The 25,952-nt window shown below is 44.8% G+C and overlaps 1 protein-coding gene across 1 annotated transcript in view; it reads left to right on the top strand.

The window, feature by feature from the left end:
• LOC118254018 (ATP-binding cassette sub-family A member 9-like) overlaps nt 1-25,614 on the top strand; it is a 29,632-nt gene extending 4,018 nt beyond the window's left edge. Inside the window, exons 2-39 of the mRNA XM_050714449.1 lie at nt 4,155-4,267; nt 4,754-4,964; nt 5,087-5,245; nt 5,629-5,729; nt 6,582-6,808; nt 7,488-7,626; nt 8,184-8,369; nt 8,875-9,007; nt 9,634-9,805; nt 10,126-10,184; nt 11,054-11,164; nt 11,567-11,742; nt 12,060-12,179; nt 12,525-12,663; nt 13,150-13,240; nt 13,840-13,979; nt 14,457-14,576; nt 15,130-15,289; nt 15,574-15,740; nt 16,158-16,285; nt 16,684-16,821; nt 17,325-17,438; nt 17,857-18,027; nt 18,215-18,328; nt 18,502-18,612; nt 19,200-19,262; nt 19,498-19,589; nt 20,487-20,604; nt 20,960-21,077; nt 21,370-21,461; nt 22,206-22,372; nt 22,714-22,789; nt 23,495-23,589; nt 24,130-24,246; nt 24,605-24,745; nt 24,919-24,998; nt 25,091-25,146; nt 25,525-25,614. Coding sequence (XP_050570406.1) covers nt 4,155-4,267; nt 4,754-4,964; nt 5,087-5,245; nt 5,629-5,729; nt 6,582-6,808; nt 7,488-7,626; nt 8,184-8,369; nt 8,875-9,007; nt 9,634-9,805; nt 10,126-10,184; nt 11,054-11,164; nt 11,567-11,742; nt 12,060-12,179; nt 12,525-12,663; nt 13,150-13,240; nt 13,840-13,979; nt 14,457-14,576; nt 15,130-15,289; nt 15,574-15,740; nt 16,158-16,285; nt 16,684-16,821; nt 17,325-17,438; nt 17,857-18,027; nt 18,215-18,328; nt 18,502-18,612; nt 19,200-19,262; nt 19,498-19,589; nt 20,487-20,604; nt 20,960-21,077; nt 21,370-21,461; nt 22,206-22,372; nt 22,714-22,789; nt 23,495-23,589; nt 24,130-24,246; nt 24,605-24,745; nt 24,919-24,998; nt 25,091-25,146; nt 25,525-25,614 — 4,805 coding nt within the window. The remainder of the gene's footprint in view (nt 1-4,154; nt 4,268-4,753; nt 4,965-5,086; nt 5,246-5,628; nt 5,730-6,581; nt 6,809-7,487; nt 7,627-8,183; nt 8,370-8,874; nt 9,008-9,633; nt 9,806-10,125; nt 10,185-11,053; nt 11,165-11,566; nt 11,743-12,059; nt 12,180-12,524; nt 12,664-13,149; nt 13,241-13,839; nt 13,980-14,456; nt 14,577-15,129; nt 15,290-15,573; nt 15,741-16,157; nt 16,286-16,683; nt 16,822-17,324; nt 17,439-17,856; nt 18,028-18,214; nt 18,329-18,501; nt 18,613-19,199; nt 19,263-19,497; nt 19,590-20,486; nt 20,605-20,959; nt 21,078-21,369; nt 21,462-22,205; nt 22,373-22,713; nt 22,790-23,494; nt 23,590-24,129; nt 24,247-24,604; nt 24,746-24,918; nt 24,999-25,090; nt 25,147-25,524) is intronic.
• The last annotated feature ends 338 nt before the right edge of the window (nt 25,615-25,952 follow it).

Genomic DNA, 25,952 nt, shown 5'->3' with positions numbered 1-25,952 from the left:
CCGCAGTCCCAGTTTGTTGTCTGATGGGAAGTGGTGCAGGAAAACGCAATGTTCCTCTCCTAAGTGGGCTCATTCCACGAAAATAAATAAATCGGCAGCCACAGAAGAGCTACAGCCTCTCGTTAAGCAGCAACCAGGCTGTTTCTGTGTTTTCACACAGAAAAAAGCAGATGCAGTCTCCTCGAGCTGCTGAAGTTCTAGGACAGTCAAATTACTTTCTCCTAACTACTTGAGTGGTCGCATGGCTATACACCCTTCCAACTCATTTGGATTTCCTGGCTTATCTGGCTTCCTCACCTCCCTGTTTGGAATGCAAATCCATTGGAAATCTATTTTTAAAAATAAAAATAAAGATAAATCCCCATCTTGATTCCAGCTGCGTGGCAGCTGCTGGGAAAGCAATTAAAAGGAGTGGAAACTTTAAAAAAAAAAAAAATTAAAAATAAAAAATTATTAAAAAACAAAAGGGAGATTGAAAACACGAAATAAAAGCCCCATTGGTGCTAGGATGGAAGGTTTGCCCTGACAGAGGAAGGAGTTCTTGCTGACTCAGGCTCTGGGCGCGATGGGGAACAGGCAGTGAAGCTTTCCCTGCAGAGGAGCTTGGCAGGGTCGAGGTTTCTTTGCCACATGACTGGGATCTTGAGCTCACCCATCCCAGTCCGCACAGCTCTGCATCTCTCCCTGGCACCTGCAGCAGCACGTGGGAAACCCCAGGGAAAGGTAAATGCGTGAGCAAATGCTGAACTGGTCAGGAGTCTTCCGTCGGAGCTGCTTTGGTGGAAAGTGTCATTTTGTTGTTAATGCGGCAAAATCAAGTGAACTTTTTAAAATATCTTCCTTAAAATTTAAAAATGACTTTCATGCCAGTGGATATTCAGTTTATGTTCTGATTTAGGTTTTTTTCTCCCTAATATTGCCTGATGAGTGCACATGTGGAAAGCCTGGTGGAAACATGCTATTATATCTTACACGCTATGCATGCATCCTGTTAATGCGACGTAGTGCAAAATGCAAGGTTCATAGCTCCGAGCCCAGGCCAGCTGCCTTCAGGCATCGCTCACCGGGGTCATCGCCTCCTCCCCGCAGCGCTGGGAGCGTCGACACCGCCAGGACCGGACTCTGACGTCAGGCTGGAGAGGGGCATGGCCACCGGCTGCCTCTCAGCATTGAACCCTCTCCAGGACCGCAAAGAGACGACGAGCCCAGACATCTCTGAGCTGCAGGAGACACACTTCTAATGGAAAACACATTACCAGGTAAGGGGTTTCCTATTTCTGTTCTGTAAGTGAAAAACTATACCTAGGGTGTTTTTATGGAGGGTTTTTTTTTTTTTCCTGATTATTTTAATAGTGTTATGCTAAAAGCATAAAGCTCTACTTTCCAGCTCTGTTCTCTGACAAACACTGAGTTTTACATCAAAAAAGTTTAAGAGGCTTTTCTGGGTGCTCATGGATTTCGATTCTTGCCACGGACGCCCTGAGCACCACCCGTTGAGCACCCACCGGGTGCTCCCAGCGACCCTGGCTCCCTTCCCTCCCCTCCTGTGGCCCTGCATTGGCACTGAAGGCTTTGAAAGATGGGAATCCTCAAAGTTCACTTCTCTGGGGAAATTAAAGAGTTGAACTTTGATATGGGACGGGCTTAGCACTGTTTTTCTGGAGTTCAAAGTTGGGGAAAAAACTTCTTTGAAGAACAGTGTTAGAGCGGAATCCGTGCAAACCTGCCCCGTATTTATCAGGTAGTAAATACAAGGCTGCGCAGGGGCCAGCTGCAGGTTTTTGTTTGCAGACACTCGCAAACAGGAGGGCACCGAGGGAGCACGTTCCCCACGTGGGGATTCAGCTTTGGTGCGCGGCGAGTCGGCAGCTCCTCGTGGAAGCACGGGATGCAGCGCACATTTATTCCTCCCCAGCCAGCATCGAGGGTTTCCTGCCAGTAATGCTGAGGAGCAGCTTGCTTTTAGGAGTCAGTTGCGATATGCTCTGTTCGTTTTACATTAGAGGGAAAAAAATCTGAGGATGTTCCAAGTAGGAAATCCCTGAGATGGTAAGTGAAGGAATGAGGTGTTTGTACGGGACGTGCCTTCCCGGGACTACCTCTGGCATAGCAAGACACAGAATCACAGCAGAAGTTTTTGCCATGCCTAGGAAGCCTGTTCCTGGAGAACAAGAAGTTTGGGTGCATTTACTGAGCCCTCAAAAATGAAAAGTTTCCAGAGATATCCAGTTTTACAAGTGATGCTCTTACTGGTTTAAGGCTTCTCAATATTGCTGTCCCCAAAACATTTCTGGTGGTTGGTTTCTGTCTTCTGAATCTGAAGCTTTGAATCTCAGATCCTTCAGAAGCACCTCTCCTGCTTACATTTTGTGTCTTTGGGTATCTGCTTTAAACTGAAGTTGTTCCTGATAAAGTTCATGCACCATTTGTAGACATCACCGTTTGCCTGACGTTCTAGCTTCATGCTTCAGCTTCCAGGGGGAATTTGTTTCTTGTTCCAGAAGCAAAAATAAAATTAAAACCAGTAGAAATTTAATTGGATATTTATTTTTTTTAGTCTCACGTTTGCTCCCTTTTTGTAACGGTTTGTTACATCTGTAGAGATTCAGCGTAGTTTTTATGAGACCATTGTATTTTCCTTGTTATCCGAATGCCCCCACGTGGACCTCTGCTTACTGTCCCAGCCTCGGCTGAGCTGCTGCTTTCGGTTCACAACGAGTGAAATCCAGGCTTGGCCAAAAGCAAGTAGCACTTCCTCGAAATCGTCTCCCAGTTGCCGTTAGCCTGCGATGTGGAAGCGCGAGAGAAAGCTTCGGGCAGGGCAAACAGCAGGGAAATATCTTTGTGCTAATAGTCAGAGGGTAAACAGGGATCCATCGCCCCTGGAGTACACAAATATTTAGTCCTTCCGAAAACAAACAATGAGGGGAACGGAGTAGTGGAATCATTTATTAACTCCAGCTGCCCGATCCATGAATCCAGGAAGCGATGTCCGAGGGGAACAGAGCACAATGCTTTTAAGGTTGCTTTGATTTTGGTTTCATCCCTTCTAAAGGACTAAAATACAAAAATGTGTTTTGAGGTTCCCTGCCCAGCTCTCGTTCTGGGAAGGTCGTGCAGGCAGTCAGCACGAAGCTGCCGCTGTTCCTGCACAGGATGTTGGCTGCTGGGCTGTGTGGTTGAAGCTAGAGCTGGGATAAGTATTCCCCAACTCCAGTACTTCCCTGCTCAGTATTCAGGAGGAGATAAAGAAACAGACTGGTATTTTCTTAACGATGCCCTCCTCCAGCTATATCAGACTTATAATTTTTAACATAGCATTTGGATAAAAACAGGAATTATTTTTGAGAGAGTAGAAGAGAGGTGGGGTAAAAAAAAAAAAAAAATAAAAAAAAATCAGCCTCTTAGCAGCCCACTTAAAGGAGATGGCGGCAGCATCTCTTTTGGGCTATTTCTGGCATCTAGGCAGTGTTTCTGACCTGGCTTCCTGGGTGGCAGCTGCCTTCCCCTATAGCTGATGTGGGCAGCAGTATGTGTGTGTATCTGTATGCAGTGGGTGTTTCACTGTCTGGTTATGACATCTAGAGCAGATGAGCGGTGGCTTACCAATGCATGGCTAAGGCATGGCACAAATTCCCTGCAAGAAATACATGATCAGAGGCTCAGCTGCATGTGCAGCGTGTGCCAGAACTGCTGCCCTCAGCAGCTGGCCTTTGTGCTGTTGTAGCAGATCCAGAATGTTTTAAGCATTTGGAAAAATCGCATTAAAAGAAAACAATATATATATATATATATGTATATCTTCTTTCTTCCATTAGCCACTCAATCCTTTGACATTGGCTTTTCTCTGTTAACTTCGCATAGGGGAAGAATCAAACTACAGCCAGTTAAAAGCCTCTTCCTACAAAACCTCTTGAGGAAGACACAGGCTGAATCTGGAAATGAGCACGAGGCAGCTGGGGCTGACCCAGCTCTGTGTTCATGTGTGTGATCCCGCACCATTTCCTTTGAACTTCTCCTTGGTGTCTGAACTGTAACATATGGAAAAGTTCTGGACCTTTGACATGTTATTGGATTTCTCTAAAGAGGAGTTTAGCCAAGTAATATGTTAACTTTTGATGACCTAAGTGATATTTTTTTCTGTTTCACCCTAGCTGGGAAAATGCAGAGAATATTCAAGAGAGCCTCAAAAATGAACCAGCAAACCTGGGCTCTTTTGTGGAAAAACATTCTGCTGGTGTGGAGGAAGAAAACAGAAAGTTTCCAGGCAAGTGTCTGTTCTTCCAAAGGGAAGTTAGGATTTCCACTACCAACTGCTTTTGCACTGCATTGTTTTTATACTAGGTGATACATGAGAAGCCTCAGCTGGTAATGTGGCTCTCTGGAAAATGTCCACAGTTGCGGTTCTTCCCGTGACACTACAATATTTTAGCATAATAAGGGTTGAGACAAAGCCAGCGTGTTGCTGTGTGTTGTTGATCCCACCTCTGCGCTGCCCGGAAGAACACAATGTCCAACTCACGATGTCCACCTGTTGGCTCCCATACTAAAAAAACATGGTTTTCACTCGGAGCAGTCCTCATACTTTAAAATTACTCCACCTTTGAAATAGCTCGTTTTCAGGAAGAAAGCATTCATGTCTGGATGACCGTGCAGGCAGATCAGCCCTTGAAGCAGCACTAGCCTCTCCCACAGCACCCAATTTCCAAACCACTGTGCTGCCACTCACCTTTATTTCCTTCCCATCTCCTAGGAATGGATTACATGTGCGGTTTTTCTCTTAATAATACAAACATCATCAATTATGATAGACCACTCCCCGCGGCAAGAAATCCCTTATCAATTCCTTGGGCGATTAGATGATCCTGCCTTTAACGCAACGGGAGTGATGCTGGCGTATACACCTGTAACAAACACCACCAGGCAGATAATGAGCAAAGTGGCTTCAGACTCCGTAATGACAGGTAACTAGGTAAAATGGCTTGGACATACCAAATCCCAATTCAGAAGAGCACACGATGTGGCTGCTGCTTCATGTTGGTTCATCGCTAATCAGAGTTTCTGCTGCGGTGGTGTTTGTTCTCAGGTATATTAATAGAAGAGGTGGAAAACGAGAAAATCCTGGAAACAAGAGAAAATTTCGATGATGACATTATTGGTGTTGTTTTTAAGGATGACTTCTCCTACCATCTCAGATTTCAGAGTTACAGCGTGGTGTCTCCAAACGAAGCCTTTGAACACATTGGTAAGAAAAATAAATGAAACCAGAGAACTTGATTTTACACTAGAAAATGGATAGATGGATCTCTGTGCTGCCATGCCACTCAGAAGGGATCAAGGCTGTATGTGCTAAATGCTTCTAGAAAGATTTTAATTAGACTTTGAGGTTTTGTTCACTTAGAAGGAAACCAGGGAGCCACAGCCTTTGACTCCCCATGTCACATTATTCTGGGAGAAAAAAGGCTGCTCCAGGCTCAGTAGTACTAAATCTTGATTTCTTGACTCTTGGGTCAAATACATTTTCAACATACATATCCGTGTGTATATATATTATGTATGTATATGTATATGTACCCATATATATGAAAATATGTAGATAAAATGCTTCATTTTCTTTCTTTCCCACAGATGCCTGCAGCAATTTTTCATTAAACTTCTGCAAGGTTCCTTCGTACTGGTATGTGGGCTTCCTATCGGTGCAGTCCAGCATTGATGCAGCAGTCATAGAAGTAAGCATGATCGTGATAGAAAATATTCTTTCTTTCTAGAGCTATCCAGAAATTTTACTAGAAAAAAAAATAAAATAAAATATAAAAAATAAAAAACTCCCATGACTGTTAACTTCTTAAATACCTAGTGTCATTCAAAAGTGAAAAGAATGATGGATCATTGTGGCAAGTTGTGTATTTCTTCTGGGTGCAAGAGATTTCCTGAGTTATGTTGAAAATTAAGCCACCCATGGAATTACTGGGCTGATGCTGATTTAGAGGGTGACAGTCCATTTGTGGAGTTAAAAGGCATGGAACTTATTTTGTGGCCAAACTTCTCTTTTTTTTCTTTTTTCTTTTCTTTGTTCTTTTTTTATTATTTTCAGGTTTATAGGAAAATTCAAAGTAAAACGAACAGAAACACTATTGCTGGAATTTTTATCTTTCAGGTTTTATTTTTATCAGATTGCTCCATTTTTAAAAAGAAATGTGAAATGTTCAGTGTGGACCAAACTGTATTTTTCAGTGATAAATTCTTCTGTCGTGAAAAATTAATCAACTCCAAATACAGTATTTACAGAGCAGTAAAGCTCCTGCCCTTTAGCTATACTATAATTGCTTCACTACTTCTGTTATATTTCCGTTCCGTCTGTTTGGTAGGCAACGCTTGCTCTTATAGCTCAAAGGCAACATTAGTGTTTATTACATAGCAGTACAAAAAAAATTAAATTTTGAGGCTAATTTGCCCCTATTAAACTTAACATTGCTCTTGAAAAACTGGTAACTTTAATGCCTATGAAAGGCTATTTTTTCCAAATTTGGCTGTTTAGAAAATAAAGAAAATAAAATTAATGGCTCACTTCTGTCCTTCAGATGAAAACCAACCGTTCTGTCTGGGAAGAGATGAAATCAATTAGCGGCGTGCGTCTGCGATCCCCCTCGATCAAGCCCGTCTACAAGTTGGATTATATTTGGTTCATCATTTACGCCGTGTTGTGTTTCTCCCCGTATATGTACTTTCTCTCGGTGAAAGTTATCAGGGAGAAAAAGAAGCTGAAGGTGTTGATGAAAGCCATGGGTTTACAAGACCTCGCCTTCTGGTAAGCCCGTTGGGAGAAGGTGGGGGAACAACCGAGTGGGCAGGGGGCTTCTGTACGTCGTTGAAGCCAAACCTTTGCTGCTTTTATTGTCAGCTGGAGGAGCCCAGATTCCAAGCACGTAGCTCTGGTGTAGGATTTGGTTGTTTGTTGTACTGAGCTCTCCAAAGTAGGAAAAAAAAAAAAAAAAAAAAGCAGTGAAAGAGCACTCTTGGTGTAGCAAAGCTCTTGGTGTCCAGGTGTTGCACGCCTCCAGGAACAGGCTGATACATGCAGAGAGCAACAACAACAAAAAGTGAAGAAATTTTGGAGAAAAACGTTGAGGGATGTGGGGGTGTAGGGTCTACCAAAACAGCTTCTGAGCATGGGTATTTCCAGTTGTTGGGGAAGCACCGGGATGAGAAATGTTGGCTGCAGAGCTCAGCATTTTGCTGGTGTTGCTGCATCTGCAGAGGCTTGGGTGGGTGTGAGGCACCTCCTCGCTCCCCTCCTCAGCAGTGGGGGGACCACAAAGCGCCTCCTCCCGTGAAGAAGGCTCCTTGCCTCCTTTCTGGTGGGGCAGCTGCAGGTGGAGGCGTGCTTGGGAATTACTTTGGGTCCGAATTTAGAAGGGAGCACCTTGCTGTGTCTTGGCAGCTGCTGACATTTGCAGAGGCAACAGTAGCTGTGCCTTCCTTTGCAGGTTGTCCTGGAGCCTCTTGTACACCATTTATATTTCAATCATGGCCAGTCTGCTGACTCTGATCACGATTAAAGGAGTCACCCTCGATCGCAGCTTTTTGGAAATGTATTCCTTTTATTTCTTTTATGGTATAGCATCTGTAAGTCTGCCTTTTTTTTTTCCTTTTTTTTCCTTTTTCTTTTTTCCTTTTTTTTTTTAATGATCTGTGAATTTTTCCATTTCCTAATTGAAGCATCTAAAACAGAGTGCAGAGTACTTCCTGGCTGGGAGAAAGAAACAAAAACTTCTCCATTACCACGCTTTCTAATTACAGTTTGTAGGCTAATATATCACTCCTGTTCTTTGATTTTGGGAGACCCAGACTTAAAATCAGAGCAAGAAGCGGTGGTAACACGAGTGGGCATGGGAAGGCTGGTGCTGTGTGGGGCTGGGGCTGCCTCCCAGGGAGGCAGGGCTGGGTCTGGTCTGGTCTGCCCATCCCTATAGACCTGCCCTGAATATCCAAGCTGACTGCTAAATGAAATAATCCTTGTGAGACGCTGTGTGCATCTCTAGGTGACAACTGGAACCCAGCTGGGTCTCTCAGTGTTGCTTATTGGATTTTTATGTGCTGTTTCTTTTTTCTTTTTCTTTTTTTTTTTTCCTTAATCACGAGCAGAAGTGCATCCTGCTAATTCCTGGTTTTCTCTGCTGCAGATTCACTTCTGTTTCATGCTCAGCTCCTTGCTAAAGCAGCCTAATATTGCCAGTTTCGTGGGATTTGTCCTTCACGTCATCTTTGGATTACTGGGCTTTATGACAATATTTGAAAAAGTGCCCCCATCTTTGGAGTGGATTTTTAACCTCTTCAGTCCTTTCACCTTTATAGCTGGCATCTCAAAGGTATGCTCAAGATAAAGCCAGCACATCAGGGGAGCTCAGCCCACAGCAAACCTGCTGCAGGCTTCTGCCAGCTGGAGGAGTAGCTGCCATACGTAATTTGCCATAGAGACACAATTGCCCCTCCTCCCTAAATATTTAGTACAACCAAAATTTGTCTCTAAAAAGTGCAGCCTAATTCCTAACAAATGTAGTTAGAACCTGAACTGCACGAGGAGCTTTGCCAGCTCTGTGTGTGTGTGTATATATATATATATATATATATATATATATATATATATATATATAAGTTTCCAGCTCGGGAAAATGATCACAGCAGTGGGATGGGGCTGGTGTTACTGAGCTCTGCAGGCATGCTGATGTCTGTTAGGGACAGTGACCCGATCACAAGTGGGCATGGTTTTCTTGTGAAGAAAAGGCTGCAATGACATAGCTGTAGCTTGCATGCAGTATCTCTGGCTAAAGAGAGTGTTGCATCTGATTTGTGCTTTTTTTTTTTTCCCCCTAGATTATAAAATTAGAAAAATATGGACCGGAATTTACACCAGAATTGTACCCTCTCCTTAACCCATGCATCGTACTGACCCTTGACAGTGTTTTGTATTTGCTGCTGGCCATCTATTTTGATAAGGTTTTGCCTGGTAAGTAGAAACGTAAGGGAAAAAAATTAAATTCCTTCTATTTTTCGTCTATAACCCCAGTACCCTCATGGGGAAGAGGTGCCAAAGCAGCAGTGGGATAGGGCAGAGCAAACTGTCACCTACACGGAGCAGCCAAAAAGGCTCCGCACAGCGAGCTGCTGAGCTTGCCGGATGGCATCTCAGCACCGTGGCTGTGCCTCGTTGTGTGAGCGGCTGCAAACTGGATTTGCTGTATTGCTCGTGAAAAAAAAGTTTGGGAAGGATCCTGTTTGCCAGCAGCTGGCTGCATGTAGCTACCCAGTTTGGCCTCAAAAGCAGGCTCCAAAAGGAACCTTAAATGCTTCAGCAAGGCGCTGAGATCATCTACGTCTATTCCAGCAGCCCTAACCACTAGGCTTAGAAGGATATTCTAATTTTTGTATGCATTTTGGGTCCGAGGTGACCACTGAGGTCTTTGCTGTGACTGTTGCCTGCATTGTAGACAGGGATGAGTGAGCAGAAATTGCAGAAATCGCCCATCCCTCCACACCGCCCAAGGGCTCTGTTCTGCGGCTGTAGATGGACAAAGCTGAGCTGCCACACAGCAGTTTGGGCCTTCTATTTTACCTTGTTTGCTTCCGATTTAGGCAAGTACGGGGTGCCGTACCCTCCTGCCTTCTTCCTGAGGCCGTCATACTGGCTGCAGCATGGGAGCCGGGGCGCGGGGCCACGAGCTGGCGGCGAGGGTGGCCACCAGCCTGTCCTCGGCTGTGACACCGAGCCGATGCCACCAGGCTTCGAGGGGAAGGATGCCGTCAGGTAACGCTCTGCAGGCACAAAAAGCAGCTGCTGCCCGCTGGGTTTGGCTGGAGAGCACAGCCGGGTTGCCTGGTGAAGGGTGGGCTGAACTGGCTGAGCAGTGCAGATAAGGGGAACGGCTCGTAGCTTCCCAAGTGAATTATACCAAGTGATCCCTGACGATGGAATTACCCTACCCCCGACGGTGATGAGAAGGACTGGCCCGGGGAGGAGGCTGAGAAATGTTTTTTTCGCCTAGTTTTCAAAGTTTATTTTGAGGCAGAGGAAGCGTGCCAAAATTGTGGGATTCAGTAGTAACAGCTTGCTTAACTTTCCTTTAGACTAAACAATATAAAAAAAATATACAAGAGGAAGGACAAGAAAACCGAAGCTTTAAGAGGTAAGAGAGGTTTTGCAATTGCTTTAATTTCGTTTTTCACTAGATATGAACCCAAGCTGTTTTGAAACGCACTGGATGTACTTAATGCATTTTAACAATGCTGGAGGCATAATTATGCAATAGTTATTTCTGCCGGGGTAAATTACTGGCAAATTTCTGTAAGGTTATCATCTTTGCCTTTTCACTCCAGGAAAATTATTGTTTATTACTTCTGTAATAGTAGAAGCCTCTTTAAAAGCCGTGAGTTTTACAGCCAGGAGCCACTGTGAAAAATCGCCTCTCAGCCCTCCCTCACAAAGTGTAAAAATTTGGGCAAAAAAAAACTGGCTTTGGGTCCCTGGCTGGAGCCATGTCTGTTGTCATGGGCTGAGCCCTGCTCTCTAAGCATTTGCTCATTTGCAAGCCACACGTATGCAGGTGGTTGGCATCGTCATAACACAGCCCTAAGAGGTTTGTTAAATGCCTTTGTTTAACAGGAACTTGATGTGACAGTGAAAATATCAGTGTGGTCCCAAAGGTTTATATAGAGTGGGAAAAAAAAATCCAAAATGAGTCTTTTTTTTAAAGGAAAGGGGATAGCAAACTCTGTATATGCTGCTTTAAAATAATTCATGAACGCTCGTATTTTGGAAAGGCTATTGGCTCTTCTTTTTGTGGGGCTGTCTTTTGAGTCATGCCAAAATAAAAGGTTATGAACCCTGTAGAAAATAAAATCAATGTTTTGAGTTTAAATATTAACACGTAACACATATTTCCAGATCTGTGTCAAAAGATAAAATGTTCCTCTGTCAGACTTGGCAACAAGCTACGTGTACAAGTCTGCTGGCCTCACAAACTTCCATCCTAATATTGCCAAATGTCTCTTCTAGGTTTGTCCTTAAGCATTTATGAAGGCCAGATCACTGCGTTACTTGGGCACAGCGGATCTGGAAAAACGGCTCTCTTAAACGTGCTCAGTGGATTTTCCAAGCCTTCAGCAGGTAGGACCTGAATGCAAAAGAGGAGAAGCTGTCTGGTTTTCAAGCTTAAGGGGGTAAAGAAGCAAAAAGCCAAGTTTTATCTCAGTCACTCCGTCTGGCTCATTGTCAGTGCTCCTTCAGCATCAGCTTCAGCACTAGCACATCCCTCGTGTGTGCAAGCATATGCAGATGGTTATGTCTCCATCTGGATAGCCTGATGTTTTCCATGAGCTGCTAATCAATAGGAAATATAATTTAGTTCCTAAGGGAGAGACTTGACATATTTCTGAACAGCATTACTTTTTGTGAGAAACACCCTCAATGCTGGAATTAATAGCAAAGGTGTGAACACAGCGTGCTTTCCCCTTACAACCGGGAAGGACCGTGCAGTATGAAATTTGTTTCATTTATTCCTGTGTGCAGGTTCTGCAACGATATACAACTACGAGGTATCTGAAGTACAGGATATAGAAGGAATTCAGGCAATGGTTGGGATTTGCCCACAATTTAATTTGCATTTTGAAGCCTTAACGGTGAAGGAAAACTTGAGACTTTTTGCTCACATCAAAGGGATTCAGTGGAAGGAAGCAGAGCAAGAGGTTGGTATGTGCTTCTTGGTCACTGATGTCTGTCCTGCAGCATTTGGACAGTTTGTTAAGCTATATTCTAGATTACCACCAGTATCTTGTTCTGAAGAAATGAGAGCAGCACTGATTTAGGGGAGAAGGATTTTTTAATTTTCTTATCCTTATGTGATAAGAGTCAGAACTCAGGTTTGCAGAACTTACCTCACAGCAAATCCACTTAAAGCAGGGAAGTTTTAAATCCTGAAGTCGTGTTCTTCTGTATTGTGTGTAGCCATGTATGAATCAAAATATGACCAGTGTTGTGTGTTTTGTTTTCATACATTCTCAAGGTGCAGAAAGTCTTGGTGCAGTTGGACCTCGTTGGCCTTCAGGACATGCACGCTGATGCTCTGAGTGGGAGACAAAAAAGAAAACTGTCTCTTGCAATTGCAATTTTAGGGAATCCCCAGGTAAGCACCAGTCATACTTGCACACACACAATGGATATTGTTTTAGCACATAGCTTTGCATTTTGGTTCGGAAGACAGACATTTGTACTTTGCCCTTGGCACTCAGAGAGCCTGCTGACCTACTGACTCACTTGGCTGCCAGAAGGATCAAGGAATCTAGGTCAATGAGAACCTTTTAAATGAAAAAGGTGATAATACTGATATAGAAAAAAGCAGTAAAAATGGCTGCCATTGAGGATGCATATTATTCTTTGAGCGAGACCACAAAAAGCATGAAACAAAGCTATGTGACAGTGGAAATGGCAGTATGGACACACAGAAGCCTGATCTCACTCCCCTTTACAGGTGTTGCTCTTGGACGAGCCGACGGCCGGGTTGGACCCGTGCTCCCGGCACCATGTGTGGAGCCTCCTGAAGGAGCGGCAGGCCGGCCGCATCATCCTCTTCACCACCCAGTCCATGGACGAGGCCGACACGCACGCCGGTGAGCCCAGGCGTCCACCCTGAGAGTGGCTGCGGTGTGGGACTGGGGGGGTCCCCACCAGCCCCTTGTGGGGTCTGGGCTTGCTGGGTGCATCTTGTCTGAGAGCGAGGTGTGCTTCAGAGACCCAGCCTGTGCCCGGCTCCATTAAGTCAGGGCCTACCACAAGCAGCACACACAGCAATTGGGGATGTTGTTCCAATTAATATCTTTCCTATGTCTTTATTTATCTTGGGCTGCCTGGGGAATTTTCTATAAGCCTGTAAGAATACGTAAGCAAAAGACTAGCCTTGGTGCTTAGGTGGAAGGCAACAGTTTGGGTGTTTTGTTTTTATTTAAAAAAAAAAAAAAACTTTCAGCCCTGGCCTGACTTTACTGCTCCTGACTTCATTATAAAAATATCTGTTGAGTTCAGAAAGAGCAGAGTAAGGTCAATCTACTGCACTGCTGTAAATCCCCCCTAAATCTTTTGTATTAATACCTCCTTAGATCGGAAGGCTTTTCTCTCAAATGGGAGATTACAGTGTGTTGGCTCATCTCTGTACTTGAAGAGAAAATGGGGAATTGGCTATCACTTAAGGTAAATCCTTTTCTTTTTGGTCATCACTCTTTTTATGAAAAGCTTCTAGGCAATGTGTGTATTTTCTCATAGAGGCTGTGTCTCCAAGGAGTTTCTATATAGAGTAATAGAAATCTTGACAATTCATTTTAGGAGACTTTTGAGGCTGCCAAAAATATCTTGCTTTGGATAGCAAGCTGCTTTTCTTTGGACCCAATCCTGAAAGCTCGGAGCATGTAGCTAACATGACTTTGCAACCTCCCTTGCAGCCAAAAGGGGACCAGAGTAAGAAGAACTGCAGTTTCCACATACTCTGTGGTGCCAGAGTGACGTACAGCGGCATTAATGTAAAGTTGCTTTTCTCTGGATTTTAATTTCTGTGTTCTTGGTTTCGCAGTGCTGGCCAGGATCATTATTCTTAACCTCAACTATTTCTTGCTTGCATGGTAAAACCAGGGGCACTGCAGACGTTTATTAAAAAATTCCCACTGAAACACTGCCTAGTTTTGGAGGTTTCCCTATGGCTTGAAGAATGACTGCTGGCTTTGTCTTTTAAAGGGATGAAGCAAGCATTGTTTTTCTTATTTAATATTATAGCAATTGCTTTTTAATACAAATAGGATGCGCATAAATGATGCGTGCGACCCTGAGCTTGCATCCTCCCTGGTCAGGCAGTACATCCCCGATGCTGTGTTCAAAGGACGGAACAAGGATGAGCTGTGTTGCTTGCTACCTCTGGAAAACACTGACAGCTTCCCAGGTAACAAAAGCCTGCCATTGCACGAGGGTTGTAATGGGAAATGAAGTGGTGGGAGAAGCAGAATGCAAAATTGCTGTGAAGGTCATAATTATGTTCTCTTGTCTGTGCTGCGTAGGATTAGGGAGCCCAGAGCTGCATGAGCATCAGCCTTAAAGAAAGCCTCTAATGAACATGCTAATATTAACTCTGCAGGTGAACAAAAGAAAATCCACCAACTAATCCACAGACTAAAAACTACCGAGTCTTCTCTGGTTTCAGGATGAGGTTTCTCCCACCACGAAGGCTGGTGGTAATCTAGAACTCTGAATTTTGTACTACCTACCTCTAAAGAGTATAATTGTTTTGCAATGCCTTTTACATTATGGAGCTTGACGATATGAATGCTAGAAAGTGTTAATCATGCTAATCATGCTGGTCTGAGTTTCTGCTAAAGAAGCCTTGGCCGCTGGGCTGAGCCTGGCTCTCTCTGTTGTGCAGATCTGTTCAGCCATCTCGACAGCGGTTTCTTGCAGGGGGTTGTGAATTACGAGGTCAGCAGGACAACGCTGGCTGATGTTTTCCTGAAGCTGGAGGGTGAGGAAGCCATTGATCATGAAGGTAAAACATTGATTCCACTTTGCAAGTTTGGCATGATTAAGGTTCTGTACAGTGTATTCAGTTTAAAAAAAATATATGTAAGTTTCTGTTGAATGTGATTTTTCATAGTTTTTGGCAGGTCAAGAATTGCAGTTGTATAAAATTTCAGATTTCCTTTAGTGATAATTATCTTCCCAGAGAAGTCTAGATGATTCAGTCTCAACTTACCACAGCCTTTTAAACACAAGAATAGAAGAGTGATGTTGTAAAGGATTTGAAGGGTATACTGCCCAGACCAGGAGGTGGGAAGAGAGAAACTAGTCAGAAGGCAGTTCCCAAGGCCACTGAAGACATTGCATGTGTAGACACATGAGTCCAGGTCCAACCACTTTCAATTCACCGATATAAATCCGTTCTGGGTAAATTATGGCCATTTTTCTCTGCCATTGTTTCTTTTCTAAGACAAAAGCATTCCTCTATTCAGAGCAGAAGACCCGTGCTGATTGTTTGCGCTTTCAATTTGTCCTTTGAAAGCTCTTTTTGGATAACGTTGTTTCTCATGCTGAACACGCAGCAGACGGAGACCTGGAGGAGAGGGACCAGAGCCTCGAGGTGCGTCCCGAAGCAGCGAGCCCCGCCGCGAGCGGCATGGTGCTCTGGAGGCAGCAAGTCCGTGCCATGATGAGAATTCGCTTCCTAAAACTAAAGCACGAAGGAAAGCTTCTGAGGGCCTTGTAAGTACGGGGCCCAGCCTGCACCCCTCGTGCTGGCCTGGGGCTTCCCAAAGGATTTGATTCTTCCCTGGGGTGACTGAGGGAAAAGTATTTGGAAGCTAAGAGTTAGGTGGCAATTGCTTGAATGTTGCAGTAATAAGGACAGTTAGGACTTCTGGTAGAGCTCTGAATTGCTTAAGTTTTCCCCAGTTTTAAATTTCTCCTTGTCCTTTGCCACGTGAGTCACTCTGTTGGTTAAAGGTGGAGTTCCCCTGGACCCACTCATGGACTGTTTTTCCATCTAGATTGCTGATGTTTGGAGTATTTATCCTTCCAATGCTTATGCTTGTCATTGGATTTCAATTATGGGACAGCTCCAGAATCTCAGAACTGACCGCCAGCTTCTATTTTCTTCCCACTGAAGGCAAAATTCAAAGCAAGTCGACAAATCTTCTCATCTTCAATGATACAGGTGAAGAAGGACATGTGATGTTGGTTCACTTTCTGCACCACTCTGAGTCCCCTTAGAGCTGATAGACCAACCTTGTCTTCCTCTTTCTGTACGTTCCTTTATGCATCTGTGGCTTTGGGAGGTGTTTTCTTGTGAGCAAAAACAAATCCAGTTTTGGTGGTGATAACTGAGTAGCTTATATTTAAAAAAATAATGAACCAGTTTAAATAAAATAAAATAAAAATCATTTAACTATAGAAACTTTTACTGTCTTTAAAAAGTTTTGTTCATACAGAAAAAAAAAAAAAGGAAATATAAGTTGGCTCAGATTTTAAATGATTTTTTAAACATACATCTGCTTTGCAAGTGGGAGCTTGTTTATAAGAGACTGTATTAAAAATCTAATTATTCTAATTTCTGTTCTTGACTTGATTTCAGGATCAGAAATTGAGGATTTCATTGCTGCTTTGAAGTTTCAAAGCATAATGCCAGAAATAGCTCTTGAGAAAAATATCACAAGCCTGCAACTACATAATGGAGCTATAAAAATATCCCTGGAAGGCAAGGTGAATGATACTTTTTCTTCTTTCATCCCATACGTCAACAGGAGTGTCTCAAATATGTCTAAGTGGGGTACAGGGAAATACACAGACCAACAAAAGGGAGAATATTTATTTGACACATTAAATACTGTCAGTAATCCTCTTAATGGGAATTCAGGATTATAGTGATCTTTAGAGAAAAGTATTAATGCAAGTCATCCTTCTTTTCTCCAGAAATCATTGCTTTTTTAATTCACTTTGTTGCAATACCTATTAGCAGACAGTCAGGTCTCCGAGTTCCCACTCTTCAGTAAAACTGACTGCATTTGCCATCACTTTTCTCTAAAATCCTCAGTATTATCCGTGCCTCCTCGCACCTCTCACGGGCAGGAAGGTGACATCCTTTCCTCTTGTGCTTTCAGAGCTACCGATACACGCTCATGTGTGGCGCAGAGCCCATCAACTGCTTCCCCGTGCTCGTGAACATCCTCAGCAACACCTTCCTGAGGCTCTTCAACTCCACTGCACGCATCCGCATCTGGAGCAACCCCTTCTCTAGCGTGAGCGTCCTTGCCTTTTTTTTGCTGAAAATGACTCAAAATAGCCAAGCTGGAGTGATGAGGGCTGGGCGGGTGGAAGCCTGTCTAGCTGCTGGCCAGTCACTGTGGGCATGTCTCAGCAGTCAATACCAGGGCCATTTAATGAGAATTTCTTCCGCAGTGTTTTTTTAATAGGGTTTAAGTGCCACAAGACACTCGAGCTTGTGCTATGTGGCAATAAGGGAGGCATACAGCAGCAATATTTGCAGGTTCCCCCTTGCTTCTGCATCCATATGACAAGCATCAGCATCAAAAAGACGGTGCCTATTCTCAACAATTTACTGTAATCCCAATATTCCTTGCAAATTTTAAGATGCTAAATGCTTTTGTTTGTTGTTTCGTGTTCTTAAGCACAAATGAATTACCGTAAGTACCCTTGCTCACATGCTATGAGCATTGAGCTAGCTAGGCTTTCCCCGGACAGCTGTTGATCATTGATGATTTTGGATTTTTTTTTTCCGTAGACACAAAGCCCAGAAGTGAAGCGTGATGTTTTTTTCATCTGTCTCAGCCACATGCTGATTTTGGCTTCTGGTTTGCCTCCTCACTTCGCAGTGAGCAGCATGGAGGATTACAAGGTAAAAAGCATGCCCTGAAAGCGGTCTTGCACAAGGAGAAGGGAATGCAAATGCGACGTCTCTGGACAGCAGCTCGTGTGCTGACTTCTAGGGAGGGTACTGGAAGAAACGCAGCTACACAGACATAGCGTTGTACCAAAATGTGTTAGCCTGCATCTCTGGGAGCCAGCGTGGGCTCAGAACAACTTGAGTGTTAATTAACAAAGATTTTGGAGGCAGGAGAATTTTTTTTTTATTTCTTATTAAGAGCGATGTGCTTTTTAACAGCAGTTGAGCTAAGAATAGAAAGTGCCTGGAAGGGAGAGGGAGGCTCAGCTGGGGCAGGGACGAGTGAGGGTGATGGAGGAGGAGGAGGAGGAGCAGGAACGGTGTCCAGGGCCCTGCCGAGCTCCCTCCCTTCTCCCCTTTGCCATCGCAGGTAAAGGCTCGCGCCCAGCTGCGGCTCGCAGGGCTCTTCCCTTCAGCGTACTGGTGCGGGCAGGCACTGGTGGACGTCCTGCTCTTCTGGGCCCTGCTCTGCATTATGTTCGGCATTGTGCTGCTCTTCAACCACACCTGCCCCTTGCAGGCCAGCACCATCCTGCCCATGGTGAGCTCTTGCCGGGTGGGCACCCACAAATCCCCCTCCCTCCTCTCACAGAGGGCATCCACCACCAGCACGGTGGAACCCGGGGATCCAGCTGCATTCAGTATTTTAACCAAAATGGGCTGCTGTAAGCAGGATTTTGTGCATCTACATCCGTCTCCTTGTTGGTGACATCAGCCTCTCTCTCTAGATCGTTTGCACAGCCGGTTATGGATTTTCTCTCATCCTCCTCATCTATTTAATCGCCTTTAAGTTTCGCAAGGGTCGGAGCAATCGCTACCTTTGGTCTTTCATCTTCATTCTGGTAAGTGAAGTGAATCTGCACTCCGAAATGTTTGATTTCCACACCTTGCCTCTTGAGGTTTCACTTCAAACATACTGGTATTCAGCGGAATAACCCCAGAATAATCAGTGGCAAAATAGCCTAGTTTTTAGAAATACTTGAATACTGGAAGTACTTTTTTGACTTTATTCCAGGTGAACTTCATTCTCTACATGATCAGTGACTCGCACGAAGTTTACTACGTCACCTTCTCCACTTTGATTCCTTTGTTTCCATTGCTGGGCTTGCTGAGCTACTCGGTAAGGGCACATGTCCTACTAGATTCAATAATGATCCTCGTGGTGCAAACCAGAACGGTGTGCTGGGATCCTCACGTCCACAAGGTGCTTTCCAAATTTCCTCTCCCAAAGCAACAACTGCCAAAAAGACAAAGAGTGAGAAAAGGCAATGGGAGAAGAAAAGGTCCAGGCTGGGGAAGGAAGGAAGGGATTTGTTGATCCTTCACTTGAGTGGTTTTTTTTGTTTGTTTAGATACAAAAAGCTGTGTCAATGACTGCCTTTTGGCAGCCAGGGTAGTATGGGAGGGGAAGGCAGTGGAATGGGAGACCTGGAGGGATGGAGGTTGCTGAGAAGAGAGAGAAAATGATGGAAAAGGTCAGTCTAAACTAGCTGGTTTGAGGCACCTCTGAATTAGCTGTAGCAATGGAAGTCGCAGCGATTGAGGGAGTATGAAGCCAGAAAAATAAATAGAAATCCAAGCTCCTTTCTCCCAACCAGCAGAAAAGCCATGCACCCCTACATCCCACACCTGCTCCAGTCCTGCACTGTGGCACACTGTGCTAAGGAGTTTTTGTAATTGACTGATTTAATTCTCTTTTTTTTTTCCTTGTAGCACATCATATTGTTTCACAATCTTCCTGATTCGTGGAATAACATCTTCATAGCTGTCTTTGCAGTAAGGAACAATTTGATGATAACTATTTTGGAACAGATGCCTGTTCTAATGTGATGGACTTACTCTGGGCTGGCATAAGTCTTCCCATAGATAAAGCACGGGTTTTGTGGTGAAAATTTCACCTTACATGTCGGTGGTAAAATTAATTTTTAGGTAAAATTAATTAAAATTAATTGAGTGCGTTGTTACCTTTCTCCATGCAAACCTAATTCGTTATTTCGTTATTGTTTTTCAGCCTTACATCCACTGTCTGATCTTTGTGTTTCTCTTGCGCCATTTGGAGATGAGATACGGAGACACAGTTACAGGACACGATCCCATCTTCAGGTGCGTCCTGGGTACCTTGGAGCAGTGGGCATCCCTGTTGCCCCCACCCCGGTTACCCCTGATGGCAGTGGGAGAGGACAAGTGAGCTCAAAAGTATTTTGCGAAGTGTGAGCACAGCCCACCCTTTCAGTTCTAACCAGTTTATCCGGAGAGGAGGAAATTGAGAAAGGAGGGAGGAGTTGTTTTATTCCTTTGGGTCATTGCAGTTTCAGATTGAATTTGTTGGAGTTTCCCTGAGTGTGTCTGCGGGCACAGTCCCACCCAGTGTGTTGCAACAGAAGGTCAGTTAAACTGCAATGTCCTAGTGAAAATAGTAAATGTGACCTGAGCTTTTTAAATTATGCTCTGTTGCTGAAATTTCAGGACATTTCACTGTAGCTGGCAAAATTAATAGGTACAAGTTGAAATCCAACATTTTGCCTCTTTTCCAAATGCACCAAGTATTGCTCTCCGCAGGACAGAGTTTTCCTGAAGCTCCACCAGAATGGGGTCATCTGCTAACCTCTCTGCTCCTCTGCCACCAGCGGTGTATGACCAACATAAAATGTATTTGTAGAAGTATTCAGCTGTCAAACATTAACAGGCAGGACTCAGCTAGCAGTCAGATGCCGAAACAGCTCTCTGGTGTACGTTTATATGACCAGGTCATTGGCGCGTGTTGAGCAGGGGACTAGTCAATAGTAGTGATGTAAAACAAGCTGAAGTTGGCCTTTATTTTCTCACGCATACCACAGTGATCTCCCCCACACGCATCATGAATGAATATTTGAGCAACCACCATCGTGTGGACTCAAAGATGTGCTGGGCACTGCACCGATGCTGCCCAGGGAACAAATCTGTAAAGCCACCCGCTAACCCCGAGTGGTTTTGGACACCCCCCCCCATCCCCTCCCACAGGATTCGGCAGCAGCGATCCCTCGCCCAGCAGAACAGGGACCCGCCGGGGCAGGAGGCCCCCGAAGTGCAGGAGGAGAGGGAGAGGGTGAGGAGCGCCATGGGCTCCCTGCAGCCCCAGGTGAGCTGAGAGCAGCCCTCATGGTCCTCCTGCTCCCCAGCTTTGTGCCTGCCTGCTCCGAGCTCACACACCTCCACGGACTGCCCGCATCCTGGAGTGCTCCTTGCCATCCAGACCATCGATTCTTGGTGGCAGAGAGAAATCAGTGCAGGAATGACTGGCACAAAGTTTTTATTCACATTCTGCTTTTGCTTTTGCTTTTGCTATTTTATTTTATTTTATTTTATTTTATTGCCTTGTTTCTTGGATTTATGATTTAGAGATTTTAAAGAGCCATGCTTGATGGCAAGAACAGATGAGCTGTCTCACGGGACAGGAGGAGGAGAGCTTTTATTCCCACTCTCTCTCTTTGCAGGAGGCGCTTATCGTTGTCAACAGTCTGCGCAAGGAGTATGAAGACAAGAAGGCCTGTTCCATGTTTAAGAAAAAGAAGAAAGTTGCTGTCAGAAATCTCTCTTTCAGTGTTAAAAAAGGTTCAAGTACATTGCTGCCCCCCTCTCCTTCCCCATCCCCCCCCCCAATGTCTATCTGGTGTGAAGTCACATTTGGAGACCTTATTTTTATTAGATCTTCGTTGTGTGCAACCAGACCCAGTGCAAGCAGCATCTTCTGCATCTGGGCTCCCCTGCTCAGGGCTTCATTTTGCTGGGATAAGTTAATGAATACCCCTTTCTCCTACTGAACTTTTAGGCATTGCTTGGCACACAGGAGACAAGGTCTTAGGAATATTTATCACCATTAACAGTTCTTGCATATTTGTTCCAGGAGAACTATTAGGTCTGTTAGGACCCAATGGATCTGGAAAGAGCACCGTTATGCACATGATTTCTGGAGACACAGCAGTGACCGCTGGGGAGGTAGGTGGTTCCTTTGGAGCAGCTGGGGTAACTTTGATGCCTTCATAAATGAAGGGTGTTGTAAGCGAAGCTGGTAACACAGCCCTTAAATCAGGGGATTTATGTGCACACAACCCTGCATATGGACAGAAGAAAGAAGAAAGTGTCGATACACATAAAGCATATTCTAGTTTTCATCAGTGTTAGAGACTAATGGATTGGAGCTACACAAAATCTTCAGTCTGGATTTGAAACCCTTGATATTTCACAAGCACTGTAAGAAATGTTCACATCTTTAAAAGAAATAACACTCTATAAAAAGCCTTGCAAAACCAGGAAATTGAAAACGAATGTGAACAGGGTTGGGCCAGTAACCATCCATCACTTAATTATGTGCACGATGATTAATGACATGTGCTGGGGTGGGGGGGGGGGTGGGGGGGAAATACCATTGCTATTACAGATTTGGGACCGAATGTTTGAAATAGAAAAGCATTATTGGGAGATGAGAGTCTCACGCTGGTACTCTCACCCACGGTGTGATGGCAGTAAACACCATTTGGTTTTGCACAAACACCATCCTGGATTCAGATGAGCAGAAGCTGTGGTAGCTGGAGATGATTTTGAGTGATGCTGGGCTTCCTTCTCCATCAGGACCACGTTGCTTCCCCATGGAGCAGGAGAAAACATTACCCCCTTTCCAAAGGGCTCGTTATTCACCCCAAAACAACACCCCATGACTGTAGAGGTGTGTGTCTCGTGCAGGTGCTGCTGCAGGGCTGCGAGGCCGCTGCCCCCCCGGGGCAGGGCGGGCTGGGGCACTGCCCGCAGGAGGACGCGCTCTGGCCGGAGCTCTCCGTGCGCCAGCATCTGGAGGCCCACGCTGCCGTGAGAGGGATGAGGAAAGAGGATGCAGCTGTTCTCATCAGCCGGTACACAGCCAGATGATTCCAGTTCACCGTCCTTCCTCTCTCCGGAGATATAAGACAGGAAAAGGGTTTTCTGCTGACAGATTTGGCTAGCGTGAACGAGAGGCAGTACCTTCAGTGCCTCTTTGCCTTGGGGAGATGGGGTCTCTTTCTGCTGAGACCTGCTGCTTTGTACTATTCTCAGTCCTTTGTCTGTGGAGACTTTCACCCTAGTTTGTCTAGAAAAACTTCAGAAAACATTTCAACTTGCTTCTGCGCTGGTCCAGTTGCATTAGTAACTGGCTTATCCCATTAGCTGCACTCACAGTCTTGAGTTTTGGCATTTTCCCTTTCCACCCCCACAGCATGGCAAAGGACCTGGATCTCCAGAAGCATCTAAACACCCCAGCTAGGAGGTTGCCTGCTGGAGAAGCCAGAAAGGTATGTGCTAGATTGGGCTTTCTTACTGGAGCAAAGCCTGCCTTGTCTTCCTTGAGCGTGGCACGCAGAAAGCTTTCGTCGTGGCTCAGGGACACGCTGGGTTCGTGACATGGTTGTCAGAGAGAACAGAATATGCTCCTTGGTGTTGTAAAAGTTTTTCATCTTGGATTGAAGGCTAAAATTCAGTGTTGATTTAAAATTTCTGTAAACTTGATGTGCTGGTGGAAGGTCCTTAGGCTTTTTGAAGGCAGTCGCTTCCCTCTAAGCCAGAAGCGCACACAGCAAGGGGCTTCCTGGCATGGTTTGGTTTTGTCAGTAGCTTTTGAATCCAGCCTGGCAGGATCTTTCAGTTCCCCCTCTCCCAACATTGTGTGTTTAATAAATGCTAGCACAAATTGGATTTACAAGGTAATCTCCTCCTCACGCCCTGTGGTGTGTGTCTGCCTGCAAATGGGATGGAAAACCACTTTCAGATCATCGGCATGCTTGGGTGTTTGGGGAAAGCTGTTTTGGGGAGATGTTAAAATGTTAACCAAGAACACCTGAGGAGGGTTTACTTCATAGTTCCTTTTGCTTTTTGCAATCAAAAGCTTCAGCTTCTAAGAGCTTTACAGGGATTAAGACATCCCAGGCAGCTCCACAGTTTCAGTGCATTTGTGCAGACAGACTAAGCACCGGCCTGACCTCACGTCTTTTCCATTCCAGCTGTCTTTTGCAGTGAGCATCCTGGGGAACCCGACCGTAATGCTGTGGGACGAGCCGTCCGTGGGCATGGATGTGAAAGGGCAGCGCTGTCTGTGGTGAGCAGCCCCCCTGCAGCAGGACTGGGATGGGGGACTGAGCAGCTTGGGTCTGACCCTCGTGGTTCAGGGACCACTGGGCAGGCACAGGGCTGTGCCTCAGTGGCTGAGGACAGCCCCATGTTCCCTTTTTCCCCCTGATGCACAGGGGGTTGGGTAGCACTTACTGGACTCCTTGCTCAGCAGGCAGCAAGCCTTTGCCAACCATTGGATTTAATCTTAATGGTAGCGCAGCAAAAAAACCTGAGTAGACTCCAGATGGAACAATGCATTTGGTAGAAAAGACAAAAATCCCTGTTTCTTCAGAGCATGAGAAAAAATTATAGGTTGTTCTTACTCTCCATCATACAGCCTTAGTGCTTTCTGTCATTCTTCAACAACAGATTTATCTGAAACTGCAAAATTTGGAGGGATGCATGACAAAGCGCCATGTAGCACTGGCAGCCATGTGTCATCTTCAAGCAGGATAACTGAAACCTTTTAAATAATGCTGTTCTTCCTGGCTGTTCTGGGAGGTAAATGTGATCCCTCTGTTCCCAGGAAAGCGATGCAGACCGCTGTGAGAAGCAAAGCACGGGCAGCCATCCTCACCACGCGCTCCCTGGAGGAGGCGGCGCTGTGCGACCGGGTGGCCGTGCTGGTGGCGGGGCAGCTTCGGTGGGTATCAGCATAGCCTTCTTTCTAGTCTATAATCTGTTTTATTATTTTTTTATTATTATTTAATTTGATAGAAAATGTTAGTTTCGTTTGTCCCAGGTATGTAATGAACATAATTTTGTAAAGAGACAGACTGTTTGGGCAGCACAAACAAATATAAATATATATAATATATAAATAATAAATATAATAAATATAAAAAATAATAAATATATAATATATAATATAAATATATATATAATATATATACACATATATTTAGCTGATGAATTAGAGGAAGTATATATCCTGCTTATATATAGTGGTTGCTTGATTTGTTGCTTAAGATGGTTTAAACACTGTTTTCCCTCCTCTGCAGGTACATCGGTTCCCTTGAGGAACTGAGAAGGAGGTTTGGCACAAGTTACCACCTGGAAGTCAAACTGAAGGACGCGGGGCAAAGCGATGCTCTCCATGCCGAAATTCTGCGCCTCTTCCCCCACGCAGCTCGGCAAGAAAGGTGGCTACCCGACAGGCTGCACACCAGCCTGGACACGTGCTGGGATGCTTTGTTGCTCCTACTGACCCTGCTCAGTCATTTACCCAAGAGTACAGGAACCCTATAAGTGCCCCTAAAACTTGGTGCTGAGTTACCCAGTGATGGGTTCTTTTTTTTTTTTTTTTCTTTTTCAGGATTTCTTCTTTGCTCAGCTACAAGATACCGATGGAAGATGTGCTACCTCTGTCCCAGTCTTTCTCCAAGCTAGAAGCAGGTATAAGGAAACAAACAATTCAGTATGAAGATAGTTTTCAAAATGCTCATGTGGATTTGGTTTTTAAAGATGCCTTCTCCATCCCTCTGCAGCTAAACAGAATTTCAGGCTTGAGGAGTACAGCTTGTCTTTGCACACTTTGCAACAGGTACGTTGATTTAGAATGAAAATGTCAGGAATGCTCCTGAGAGATGATGCTAAATGGCTGGAAAGCTATCCAAAAATAAATAGATAAATAATCAAGTTTGTTGATTTCTAAATAAGTTCCAGAAATAACAAATCGGTACTGATCTTTCAGAGGAAAAAAATAAATTAAAAAAATCAGCCCTTAACAGTGTTGATTCAAATCTTTCTATATGAGAAAGCTGAACATATAGGAAACATATTTCATATAAGATATGAGAAATGATATAATATAGGCAAGATCAGAAACTCCATGTATAAAAAACAAAACCAAGCCACAAGGAACATTGCTACCATCAGTCCTTAGCCATAACCGGGCTGTTTCCACTGCGGTGCCTTGCAGGTATTCCTGGACCTCACCAGCGACCTGGAGGAGCCCGACCTGGAGGCAGCGTCTGAGGGGGCTGCGGAGAGGAGGCTGCTCCAGCCCTAAGCCCTTTCAGCCGCAAAGGAAAGCTGTCAGCCTGCTCAGCCAGTGCTACGGGGGTGTTGGGTCGGATACAGCCCTTGGACTTGGTTACCTGCATCATGTCACTTAGAGCTTAGCAGGTGCTCTGCAAAGAAAAGAAAAAAATATATATTTTAATAAATAAAGCCTTTATCCTTTGACAATTGATGCCTGCAGTCTGTCCGTATGCTCAGACTGACTCCCTGATGTGCTGAGGGATAACCCTGCCGGGATGTTTCTGGTCCCAGGAGAGCCCCCGGGGGCTGTGCAGGGGCTCATCCTTGGAGGAATTCATCTGCAAACTTGGAGAGGGCTCTTAAACC

The sequence above is a fragment of the Cygnus atratus genome, chromosome 18 (genome assembly GCF_013377495.2).
Source record: "Cygnus atratus isolate AKBS03 ecotype Queensland, Australia chromosome 18, CAtr_DNAZoo_HiC_assembly, whole genome shotgun sequence".
Classification (NCBI taxonomy): Eukaryota; Metazoa; Chordata; class Aves; order Anseriformes; family Anatidae; genus Cygnus; species Cygnus atratus.
Note: the sequence above shows the minus strand (reverse complement) of the source record. Positions and strands in the feature narration are given on the sequence as shown.